Here is a 12,567-nt window from a genome sequence, read left to right as displayed (position 1 = left end):
CTTTGGATTATATTTATTCAAGGATCGCGAAATAAAAATTTGAAGATGCATTTCTGTCATAATAAAGCGTCGTGTAATATTTAATACATTGCAATAGTCAGAGAATAGCACAAATGATCCAGCAAAATCGTGCAAGCCCAAAGGGAACCCCGTTACATGGAACACCTGTTGCATTCGAGAATTACGAAGCGACGCGACGGTCTTCTACAACGATTACACGTGCGCTTCAAGGTAAGAAGACGGTACTCTCCGATACCACACATGCACGGTATCGAGATGGCCAGGTAAAATTCTTGTTGAATGCCAGGTGAAATGTCAGTCGATGCACCCACGTGATTCCCGGCCGCTGATATTAAAAACCTGTCGCGCTATTTCCTCGCGTCAACTCGCCGTCACTCGCGCGCCGACTCTCAGCGATTTAACTCACGATCATTGCCAGAGATCGATTTGAAATCTCGTTAGAGACAGGCGACTGCTCCTTGCTTTACGCTCCGCTACCTTTGTACTTCGAATTTTTGTAAGGAAAATACAGTTTTTTTTCATGGGAGTCTATTTCATTAACGAAACCCATTTATCTAATTAATTAATTATAAAAATATAGCCGGTTGCTTTTATAAGTGTGCATTTCTAATATTTGTGAGACAAAATATAGTTTCGTGTATGGAAGTGTTTTTTATTAACAAATCCCAAGGATTTATGTAAATATGAAAGTGCAGCCGGTTGCTTTTATAAGTGTGTATCTCTAATGTTTGTAAGACGAAATACAATTATACGTATGTGAATATACAGTGCTGTTCACTTGGATAGTCCCGAAATGTTACTTTTTCGTAGGAAATTGTATGTAGTATGAGTAAAATAACATAGATATGTAAAATAATAAAATGTAGGATTACTGTAAGCATCAATTAACTGTGACTAAACACTTGAGGCTATTCAGAAGTTTCTTATATTTCCAATATGTTTTTGAAGTGTGTACATCATTATAAACTAATTTCATCTACTAATTTATAATACAAACGGATCTAATTAGTTAATAAACAAAAATTTTCAATAAATTCCTTTCTTCGATGTAAGCTTACATGCATATATCGATTTTCACCTAAGGCTATTTAAATGAAGAGCACTGTATTTTATTACTAAATCCCAAGGATCTATGCATTAATGGAAATACGTACAATTAATAAATGAAGTATTGATAGAAAAGTGATAATACTTGGGAAACTGGTTATACAGTTAAGAATATAAATAGCAATCTTTGTAAATCAAAGTTTCTGTAGAAAAACTCGAGAGACGGGGAACATAAATTGTATTTAGTAGCGTGCTACTTTCCCGGGCCGTCGCACACCTGTTCCCAAAGCGTTTCTCTCAAATTAAGGATGCGTGTTAAGTCTCGGACGACTCTTCAAGCTTTCGAACCTTGAACACCGGGCATTCTCTGTTTTGTAGCGAGATATGGAGACAGACGACTGGTTCTGTGATCAGGATACATTGAAATACGATGAAGCTTGTGTCAATCTGCGGACAACCGATGAACGATCGGATCTCTGGCTCTATCTACTATCCACCGACTGTGCGCTCGTGAGTCACGTTTTTACCCGCTTCGTGCTTTGCATACCTTTCGCTTCTTTTGTCCAGTACTAATCGTACATAATCTGACGATTTAATCGAAACCTTTTATCACTGCGATTGAAGAGATTAGAGATCTTTTGTACAAATTGTTTACAACATGATTTGATACATTTTTAAGATTTTTATACATAATTTATTAAAATGAAAGAATTTTTATTCGATTACAGTGTCCTTATACGAGGATTAAACAGATCTTACCGAACGTCAGTTCTAGCGTGATAATCGACACTGTCAAACCGACGGTATTCAGAATTTTTGACTTTCATAATTCCGAAGATCCCGGCGAATTCGTGTCTGCTAAAAATACGAGGTACACCTGGAAAAATTGCACAATTCGATATCCCCGATGCTAACCCACATACTCATTCCAGCAAGGTGATTTGCGAGCTGATGCCAAACCTTGGACAGTTCGGCGTTTATGATCTCTCTGTACAAAATCGAAGCTGCGACGTGAAAGTCCTAAACGAGCCGACTTATCCTTACACAGGTAATTGCAATCTAAAAAGCNTGCACATAGCATTTTTCTAGAAATACATAAAATCCGCAATCTAGTAATAATTAAGTAACTGAATAAACCACGGTATTAGATTCGTTTAATGATTAGAGATATCGAATGACTAGAGATAAGTTATCTCGTTGTAAAGACAATAGCAAATTTATTGAGATCGCCGCTCCAAATCTCGATCTCGATACTAATTGAAATAATATTTACCATTCAAGTGCCTATCAATAATCATGAATTATGATATTCTTCTTTAATTTAAAATTTAGTACATTTACGTATAATTCTAGAGCTGTTCGTAATTTTCGGAGTATTGATTCTCGTCCTGTTTGGATTATCCGGGTCGAAATCTTTGTGGCACGTGTACAGGAGAAAATGCATGAAAAGTCAAACGGACGTCGACGCTGCGACGAGGCACCCCGCGAAACGTCGAGTAAAAGCTATCGACGTTGTTCGAGGGTATATTTTCCTTTCACACGATTGTAAATTACAAGTATTATATATATATTGGAAAAAATTCAATAGATTTTAAGTTTATTAATAAATACACATACAGGGTATCCCAAAAAAAGTGTTCGAGTGAATGAAGAGTGAGTTTGGTAGTGTTTCTGAACAAGAATAATAATTTGTAAATCATGCCACACTTTACATTATGCCAAAGAAAATTGTTGTTCAGAAACACTTCTAGAGTCACCTCTCTTTCGCTCTCTAATTTTTTGGAATTTACCCTGTATACGCTTTACTACAGGGTAATAATAAGAATAATAATAATAATATTGTAGAGCAAGTACGCTGTTGATGATATTTGTGAACGACGGCTCGGGTGGTTATAGAATTCTTGGCCACACAACTTGGAATGGATTACTTTTAGGGGATTTATTGTTTCCTTGTTTTATATGGGTCATGGGAGTATGCATTCCCATAGCTATATCTAGTCAGGTGAAGCGTATGACACCCAAACGGATGATAGTATATGGAATCATCAAGGTAATTATTGCCTACTTCATTTGTCGAAAATAATATAGGAAACCTAGTGACGAACATGAATTTTCTTTTTTTGATGCATATTTCAGAGGAGCATTCTTCTGTTTTTAATCGGATTATCTCTGAACACGGTGAGCACCGGCCCGCAGCTCGAAACCATTCGCATAATGGGTGTACTCCAACGATTTGGTATAACGTACTTCGTCGTTGCGCTAATGTACTTTTGTTTAATGTCGAACAGATTGAGCAAAGTACAAGTAAGTTGCAAACAAGATTTATCGATGTTGAATTCATTGATAGAGAGACATAATAAATGCATTCGATATCCAAGATAGCATGTAGAATATTAAAAGTACATTTGTACAGTTATTAAACAGTTATTAAAAAATATGAATGCAACAATGACAGAATTTTGTAATTTTGTATAATTCTTAATGATTTAAGAATATTTTAAAATTAAGATAATATCAATTTCAATTTCAGTCTCCGATGTTACGGGAAGTGCATGATATTCTCTTGCTCCTTCCGCAGTGGTGCCTGATAGTAATAATCCTGGCGGTTCATTGCGCGATAACGTTTTGCCTAAAAGTTCCCGGATGTCCCACGTATGTACGTACGATTCGATGATTAATTCGAATATCTCGCGAAATCATTCAAGCGTCTGATCGCAGTGGGTACCTCGGCCCTGGTGGTCTACACGAAGACGCACAGTATTTTGACTGCGTGGGTGGAGCAGCGGGTTACATCGATAGAATGATACTCAAAGAGGCGCACTTACATCACTCAGCCACGGTTTACGACTCGGGACCGTTCGATCCCGAAGGAATTTTGGGTAGACAAATTCTCATAATTAATGAATAAAAACTGAAGAAAAAATTGTTATCTATAGTGTTCTTCACTTGAATAGCCTCGAACAGCTCAAACTAGTTTCCCTAGAAAAGTGTATATAACGTGAATAAAATAACATACATTTGTATATAAATTTTTATCCGAGGCTATTCAAGTGAAAAATACTGTATGATAAATAATAAAATATAGTAATAGGTAAAATTGTGCAGATCTATATAGACTTCTTATAATTCATCAATTGATATCACAAAAAATTTGTCCGTTGATAACAATATTAATATTGATCGTGAAGGTACTTTGACCACGACGTTCCACGTGTTCCTGGGGCTGCACGCTGGCATTATCATGATGACTTACAAAGGTTGGAAGGAACGCGTAATCAGGTGGCTCACTTGGGCCGCGATTTTCGGTTGCATCGGGTGTATTCTCCACTTCACCAATGTTATTCCCGTCAACAAAAAGCTTTGGTACGTCATATGCAAAACTATTTTTCTCACTATTACTCTTACTACTACTATCCGTCAGAATCTCGAAGAACAAAAGGACATAACTTACAATTAGATCTACAAACAGGATATTTCAAATTTTCATTAGAGACTCTAATAAAATAGTTAGAAACCATGTCCTTTACTTTTTTATTCAAGATTTCGAAAAATAGCAATTTTTTTTTAATTAATTATATAGTATACTAAGTCTTGTAATATCCCACAGAAAATTAAATTGTTTGTTTCAATATATTAAAAGAGTTATTCCGTTTTTAAATGTGTCCGAATATTAATGGGAATCACAGCGAGACAAATTGATATAATTGATTGGTTCGATTACTATGTATACAGGTCATTGTCGTTCGTTTTCGTAACGACATCATTCTCCCTGGCCTTTTTATCCGCCTGCTACCTGCTCGTTGACGTCATAAAAGTGTGGAACGGTGGACCTTTCCGAATACCTGGTACGTTCCACTTTCACGCGATTATGCAATACATTTATTCACGTTGCATATTGGAAAAAACTACTTTAAAAATTTTCAAGTCTCAACAAGATATAAATTATTATATTTTATAACCACTGACTGTCTGACTGAACTGCAGATTTTATAGAATGTACAAAATAATCGAGCCTACAGGAAATGTAAACGTGTAAAAATCTATGTATATATAAAATGTCCGATCATATTTGAGAAATTGATTATTTACAGGTATGAACGGTTTGTTGTTGTACGTCGGGCACATGGTGTGCTATCAAAACTTCCCTTTTCACTGGAGCATCGGGAACATGAGCAGCAGAGCGTTGCATTTATGCGAGTCAATTTGGGGCACCGCGTTATGGACGATCATTGCATACATAATGCATAAAGATCGTACTTACATCACTTTATAGCACTGTTACCATATTCACACAAACGTATGGAGAAAATAAAGATAATGGGAACCGATACTTTACAAATAATTTATTTTACACAACTTACATAAGTATACGTAACACAATGACGGGTCGAGGTAACGTGATTTCTCCTATTCAAGCTTCGATTATAATTAACCCTTCCGCGATTTCGTATAATTATTATCAGCGGTATAAATTGTCCACAACACATTTTAAACACAGAAAATTCCTCTTTTCATCGTGCGCTCTGCAAAAGGGTTAAAAAGTACAAAGCCCGGTAGTTTCTCGTTTTGATTCTTCTAAGGATCATCCCTTAACGATATTTGCACACACTGCGGGGTCACGAGGGACGGGGCTGGGAACCATGAGACCTGTTCGGGCAACAGATACGCGTGGACGAGGCGAACGAGGAGTTCCGATGGTCAATGGTAGTGTTAAACGATTCGCTACGGATAGTAACAAAATAGAAAATAAAAGAGAAAGAAAGAGTAAAGCACACTAACAATGCCGTGTCTCCGAAGGCGGCATCCGACCTTGTTCAATAATCCGTTGCATCGGGACCTGGAAATTCAACGAGATCACATTATTCACGATCCATTTACATTTTGTTCAAAGGTCTGTGGAATTCTGCGAGCATATCAAGATCTTATCATGATCTCTTGCAAATAAATATAAACGGATATCATAGAATAATATATTTTATAATGGATTCATTAAAAATGCAGATGCTTATAATTATAACGTGAAGATAATTAAAGAACAGTGAATAATATTTATTTAATGCGTTGGTACAGCGAGTTCCCATCCGATTATCGATTGTCAAGATTTCAATCAATTAATTAACTGAAATTCGATAAAGCTGCGATTTAACTGATGTTGGCTTGGGTAAATAAAATAGCAAACATGCACAAACATACTTTATACACTCGAAACTCATCACTATTCTACGTAAAACCACACTGCAATTGTTAGTACATTGTTTTAGGAGTAATACTTTCTGAAATAGAATACACAACGATAAATATTATCTTCATGAACAGATTTATCAATAATCGATATGATCGAAGAGGAGACGAAGGTCGAAGGCTCGTACATTTTTCAAAAATACTACTTAGAACAAAAGAAACAATCATATGTGGGAAGCGTTAATGCCGATCAAGGAGGAAACACAAAACCGTTTCGACCAGAATGGTTAGTAATCTCAGCGTAAAGAGCAAGACAAACAGAAAAATAAAAAATCAACTCCGGATCGTTGATAATAACTGACAATATAATATGATAATACTCGAACAAAGTAAAAAGAAAATGATTACCCGAGTGCAGGATGTGAGCTCATCTCGGAGCAAAGTAAAAATCTGCGTTATAAATAATTTCCGTAATCTTTCGTTTCTTAAACAGTGCCGAAGGCAAAGGAAAGAAAACGGAGTATTCATAACTGGATCTAATAAGAAATAGAAACGGAACAACTAGTGACGATAGAAATATACAAGTGCGAATAGACGAATGTATGGAAACGATAATGTGTACTGATAGAAAAGAAAACCAATGTCAAACGTAAAGAAAAGAAAACGGAACTCGTATCCATAACTCAATCTATAATGCAAGATAAAAAAATGAAAAAATAAACACTTGTGACAGTAGAACAGTGTAAATAAAAAAAAAAATAAGAAAAACTGAAGAATAAAGTGCGAGTAGATGAATATATGGAAACGATATGTACCGATAGAAAAAAAAACCACGTAGCCTGTAGCCCCCCGGGCATAGTATATACAGTTCAGCCCAGTCTTGCGAATCTAGAGAAAAGTGTGTGCGCGAGGCTCGTCCGTGGACCGGTTGCTCGCGGCCGAAAAAGCGGCCCTCATTCTGCCCCGGGCCATCAGCAATGGTCGGTTTTCAGGGACGAGGGGTGACAGGATGCCGGGTCTGTTTTGTCGTTCAACGCGCGCGGCACGCTTTTCGTGCTCTTTATCCGCGGACAGAGCACGTTCACTCTGTACGACCACAGCGGCCTGCGATTCTCGAGTACCTTGAAGGCCAACGAGGGTACCACGTCCTGATCCGACGGCGAACACTTGGGCATTTTCCAGGCCTGATAATATGGATCCTCTTTGCACGATACTCGATCTTGTCGAGTCAGAGGATGACCGTTCTGATTTTCCGACTGTTCGTGGACAGGTGAAAATTCTGGGGACGTGAGGCCGCTCGAGTGATTCGAGAAGTAATTCTCGTCGTAATTAAAAGTCGTTTGCAACGGGAGGCTGAGATATTCTCTTCCCGCCGAGGAGTCGTTCGGTTTTTCTTCTTGTAGAATTGAGTCGTCGTTCAACAGTCTAAATAACCTCGAGTGCGTCTGAGTTCTTTGGTACTTTTTCATGTTTTTCGACGAGGTGCATTCCGAGTCGGTATCTACTTCCGAGATCATGCGACTCATGTCGGAAGTGACGCCGCTGTCCTCGTCGTCGGTCTCCTCTCGAGAATTTTGTACATTGAGTAAGTGTTTCGTCTCTTCTTCTTTTTTACTCTTCTTTGAAATTTCAACGCTCTCTTCAAACTCGTTATTCTTTAATTTCGAATCGGTGTGTTGGTTGAATTCAGAGACTATCACTTCCGGTTTCAAGATATTTCGATTGATATCACGAGTCTCGGATTCATCGTTCGTTAAATCTTCAATTTTACACTTTGCATCGTTCGCTTCTTTCTCCTTGTTTGTTCTCGTCTTTCTCTTTATCGTAAACTCTGTCTCTACAGTTTCTTCGTAATTAATTTTGCTATACCTGGTTGGGATCTTTCTCAACGTAAAATTTACGCACGGTACCACAACGTCGTCATCATTTTTCATTTCCTCTTTTAATCTTTCATTGGAATTCTTCCTTTTTCGTTTACTTTCATCTTTCTGAACCATAAAATCAACGCTGGTATCACTCTTATCGGCACTCTTATCAGTACTTTCTAAGGTATTCTTACTATCCTGTATGTTTGTGTGATTCTCTTCCTTAGCTTTCTCAGACTTCAACGTCGACGTCTTTCCCAAAGTGTTCTTACTTTCATCTTTGACGTATCCTCTCTCAGGCTTGATAGTACTGTCACCAACTATAACAGTAGTCACATCCTCGTTGTTCTCAGACACGGAGAACTTGAACCTCAATGGCAGACTGACGCTGACAGTAGGTGCGTCAGAATCATCAGGAGGGTCATCGGTTGCTTCGAAAGGCGTATTACTTGGCCTGGGAGTCTCTAAATCCCTTTCTACGTCCTCATAAATTACACTCAATTGATGAGGAAATTGATTCACCTCAGATTTCTCTTTATTCAGTTGTTCTCCTTTATCAGATTCGCAGGTCTGTGAACTTGGTTCTGTGTCACTGTTATTCTCATCATTGCAAGACTGGCTCCTCTCGTTATCGTTCACCAACCTTCCATGAGGGTTCAGTCCTGTCGAATACGCCAAATAGGAGTCAGAGTCGTCGCTGTCCGACGAAGATTCGTCAGAATTATCACTGCTACTTTTTGAGGAATCGATCACGGATTCCTTATCAGACTGTGATTCAGTGTCACTGGAATCGCTGGAATCACTCGTATCGATATAAGTATAATTAGGAACGGTCACGTTCAGACCAGTGCCGGCGTTTTCCGATTGTTGCTCGATTCCTTCAGGAATCTCCTCCTCGTCAGTGATATTCATTGCAGTGGTACAATCACTGTCTTTACTGTTATTGCTATCAGTGCGGGATACACTATTCTCCCATTGAAGATCGTCCCCGACGTTATCTCCGATCATTTGCTCATCTTCTACCCCGTTACCTTGGATATCCTCTGAAAAATTGATTACCGGTTCAGTTCCTGGTACTGTCGCGTTATCACTAATCTGTCCATGACTCTGATCACAATTACTACCACTCGGCGACGAAACGGGGACGACGTAAGGTTGACAGCACACGTTTTTATTGTTCATTGGATTATACTGTGGAGGGTTTTGATTGTAAATGGGAAAGTATACGTAGGCAGTGTCCGGATGGTAACTGTTCACGACACCGGGATAAGGGAGCGGGTAGTAGCCCCAGCAAACGTTCTCGGGCGGTAGAAACGGGGGATAGGAGAGGAAGACACCCTGCTGATTGCCCGGCACGTTATTCTCTGTTTGGCAGCGGAAATCTGCTTGACGATTTTCTTGCGTGGCTACAACAAACAGCAGAATGCATTCAGAACAACAATTTCAATTGTTTCTTCCAATCGTGTTGTTGGTGTGGTCTTGCGTTTCTCCCTTTCTCTGTTCTTTCATTCCCGATTGGCTGTCCTTCGGATTTGTGGTCTTGGTGTTTCATAGGAACGTGCGATAGACATTTAATTCATTTCGTAATACATCGTAAATATTACATTATTATTATTATTGTTTTATAAATACAAGATGTACGTCCATCTTTATGAATGCTATCCAGTTTGTACGAGAATCGTTGCAGATTTCTTCTTTACAAATAATTCCGGTGAGAGAAGACAGTTAAGATTAATTCATGCTTACACGATATCAAAAGTTGAACTTAGATAAGATTAGATAAGAGATGCAGTTCTCGATACATAAACAAGATGCTTGTTCCCAGAAATCTGTGAACGACAATTATTATCATCATATATTTTTTAATCAGATTCATGCGAAATAAATGTCTAACGCGAGCCCCTCGAGTCGGGAAAAGCGAGGTGCCACGGATTTATCCCAGGGGTAAAGCGACGAGTGTACAGAGATAGACAGACAGATAGAGGTAGAGTGTGGTGATCCTGTGTTCAAAGGAAACGACCGAAAATTTATCGAGACCCGGCGACAATAAAACATCTTTATTATCATCGCAATATAAACGGGTGGAATCGTTCGGAAGACATGCTCGTATGTACAATATATTCCGGACGAAGTATACTCCTAGCCACATGCACTTTGTAATTGTAGTATTAAATCCCAGCGAGAATTAAACACGATTAATAGAACATGCAACATTCCCAGTTTAGTTTACCCAAAGTCCATACCGTAGCTGGCCATACGTTTTTATACCGGGTGAATTTCGTAATACGAAAACTTCGAATAACTGGTAAAGTATTTGTTGTACGACAAAAGGTTTTAAACAAACGTTGCATGGCTTCTAGGGAGACATACAATGGTGTGATCTTTCTTTTTTTATTGAGACCTGAGGGTCATCTTGTGAGGGGACTTGCATGGGACCTGTGAGAGGACCCTCATATCTCGATAAAAAATAAAAAACCCCAAAACAGATCACAGTATTGCATGTCTCTCTGGAAGTAATGCAACATGTTTTTAAGAACCTTTACCGTGCAACGAATACTCGAAAATATTCGAAATCGTCACGTTACGAGGCCCACCCTGTACAGTATATTTACTAATCTCAAATTAACTGATTCGTTTCGATAATCGGATTTTAATTTTCGACTTGATTTTAAAGATCTGCCTATAATAATACACCTACCATGCAGCGTTTTTCTCCTATGTTTAAAGTTAGTTAACAATCGACGCTTCTCCATAAACGGGATTGTTGTGTCGATCGTTAAAAATCATGGGGGACATTTAATAATTAATGATGATCGTGAATTTTGTTGGACAGGGGGAAACTCTATAGCTGAACAGCACCAAGGAATTTTCGTTATTCCTGTGAACACAGGATTCGGGAATGTTCCAGCGACTATTTTCAATTAATTCGATTAACGATGTGAACAAGCCGATCGTCACTGAACATTAAATGTGAACAAAGGTGAGAATAGAAGCCTGTTGCGATTAATTCATGATGAACGAGTAGCGTGTCCTATGCATGAATTCATGAACGTGTCGTACGCGTTTCCTTGTCCTCTTATCTCAAGTAGATTTCCTTTTATTCGATACTCACCGACGCTCTCCGGTGCTGTCATCGCTTGCAGTATCCTGAACGATCTCGACGGAATCGCGCTGCCCATGTATTTCTTTGGCTCTTGAACTTGTTGCTCGCTCGGCGGCAAATTTGCTTGAGATTCTTCTACAAAAAAATTCATACATAATGAATATTCCAGTTTCTGTCCACATCACAATTTTTACTCACTGCCTTCTTTTCCTATAATTTTATATCTGATCTTAAGCCAGTAAGTAGAAATTAGGGCATTTTCTATACAAGTTTTAACTAAAAATGCCATGTTCCAGTGATTTACTTACCGAAAGTCTTTGAATTCCTATTCTGCTTCCTGTTTATAGCGGACGGCGGTCGTTGCGCTGTAACGTGCAATTTTTTTATTTCAATAAATGCCGAACATTTCGTAATGAAACTGAAAGTGGGAAATCTTACATGCATTCATAACGGGAACTTCACCGGCGTCCGTCATAGTCTGCAGGAAACGGAAAGCTCTGGACGGTATAGCCGCGCCACGGTATCTCGGATCCTCCTCGTGATGAAGGGAAGAGTCGTTATCAACTGTATTAAACATAAAAACAACAAAATTATGCATCCATTCAGTTGTTGATACAATAAACCCACGGTTTCCTAGTTAATACCTTGTTCTTTGAACTTGTTCATCAGGATCCTGTCGTCCTCTGTCAACTGCAATTTCCGCATCTGTTCCGTGTCTACGTCGTTCGGGTTATCGGTATCAGTGATCTTCTGGAGAACTCTGAACGATCGGGATTGAACCGGACCGGGTTCCTGCACCTGCACCGGTACGATACGTTGCCTGGCAATTCAATTTTCAATTAGATTCGAATCATTCGAAACAAGAACTTTGTGAACTTACACTTTCCCAGTCTGATTCTCAGCGTTAGGTGTGCTATTTCTAATTGGCTGAGAGTACGAGTTCGCACCAGGCTTCCTCTCGCTCCCTTCGATCATTATGGGTATGATGTAACCACCTCCGGATTGTTGAGGCTGCGGTGTTTGCTGTACTTGATTTTGCACTTGATTCTGTGCTTGATTCCAATTCTGGTTCTGTGCTTGATTCCAATTTTGATTTTGTGCTTGATTCCAATTTTGATTCTGTGCTGGCTGACCCCATCGTTGCTGATGATGAGGACTCGGCTGTTTGAATTGATGATGTCCCGCTTCTGGTTTCACGTCGAACACCGAGGGTCTATCCTCGATCTGTAAATACAAATGCGATATGAAATTTAAAATTGTCTATTAAAATTGTTGATCTTTTCGAACTTATCAAGCTGAGACTACAAATCGATTTTCTTCAGCAGTGAAAATACTTAAAGATCTTTATTG

General features: G+C 38.8%; 2 protein-coding genes across 3 annotated transcripts in view; one reads left to right on the top strand and one right to left on the bottom strand.

The window, feature by feature from the left end:
* Window positions 1-411: 411 nt before the first annotated feature.
* LOC108632541 (heparan-alpha-glucosaminide N-acetyltransferase) lies at window positions 412-5,398 on the top strand. 2 transcript variants are annotated; one of them, XM_018037194.2, is made up of 12 exons: window positions 412-517; window positions 1,447-1,578; window positions 1,797-1,939; window positions 2,001-2,116; window positions 2,422-2,590; window positions 2,914-3,118; window positions 3,205-3,372; window positions 3,599-3,720; window positions 3,787-3,947; window positions 4,257-4,431; window positions 4,801-4,913; window positions 5,160-5,398. In XM_018037194.2, the coding sequence occupies exons 2-12, from the start codon at window positions 1,453-1,455 to the stop codon at window positions 5,339-5,341; spliced, it is 1,680 nt and encodes a 559-aa protein (XP_017892683.1). In that variant the 5' UTR covers window positions 412-517; window positions 1,447-1,452; the 3' UTR covers window positions 5,342-5,398. The 2 variants fall into 2 exon arrangements, with proteins under 2 accessions (XP_017892683.1, XP_026675555.1); XM_026819754.1 differs by lacking the exon at window positions 1,797-1,939.
* LOC108632536 (uncharacterized) overlaps window positions 5,397-12,567 on the bottom strand; it is a 16,986-nt gene continuing 9,815 nt past the window's right edge. The window contains exons 6-13 of the mRNA XM_026819756.1: window positions 12,523-12,559; window positions 12,098-12,477; window positions 11,862-12,037; window positions 11,656-11,781; window positions 11,526-11,582; window positions 11,227-11,352; window positions 7,335-9,520; window positions 5,397-5,905 (exon numbers count right to left, since the gene is read on the bottom strand). Coding sequence (XP_026675557.1) covers window positions 5,843-5,905; window positions 7,335-9,520; window positions 11,227-11,352; window positions 11,526-11,582; window positions 11,656-11,781; window positions 11,862-12,037; window positions 12,098-12,477; window positions 12,523-12,559 — 3,151 coding nt within the window. The 3' untranslated portion in view covers window positions 5,397-5,842. The remainder of the gene's footprint in view (window positions 5,906-7,334; window positions 9,521-11,226; window positions 11,353-11,525; window positions 11,583-11,655; window positions 11,782-11,861; window positions 12,038-12,097; window positions 12,478-12,522; window positions 12,560-12,567) is intronic.

Source organism: Ceratina calcarata, unplaced genomic scaffold (assembly GCF_001652005.2).
Source record: "Ceratina calcarata isolate Rehan_Ccalc_2016 unplaced genomic scaffold, ASM165200v1 scaffold160, whole genome shotgun sequence".
In the NCBI taxonomy this organism is placed as follows: Eukaryota; Metazoa; Arthropoda; class Insecta; order Hymenoptera; family Apidae; genus Ceratina; species Ceratina calcarata.
Note: the sequence above shows the minus strand (reverse complement) of the source record. Positions and strands in the feature narration are given on the sequence as shown.

Bases quoted from the DNA above. Each gene is read 5' to 3' on its own strand.
- LOC108632541 (XM_018037194.2), top strand. From the start codon at position 1,453: ATGGAGACAGACGACTGGTTCTGTGATCAGGATACATTGAAATACGAT. The intron at 1,579-1,796 runs GTGAGTCACGTT...ATTCGATTACAG, and splicing joins TATCCACCGACTGTGCGCTC to TGTCCTTATACGAGGATTAA. The intron at 3,948-4,256 runs GTAGACAAATTC...TTGATCGTGAAG, and splicing joins CGATCCCGAAGGAATTTTGG to GTACTTTGACCACGACGTTC.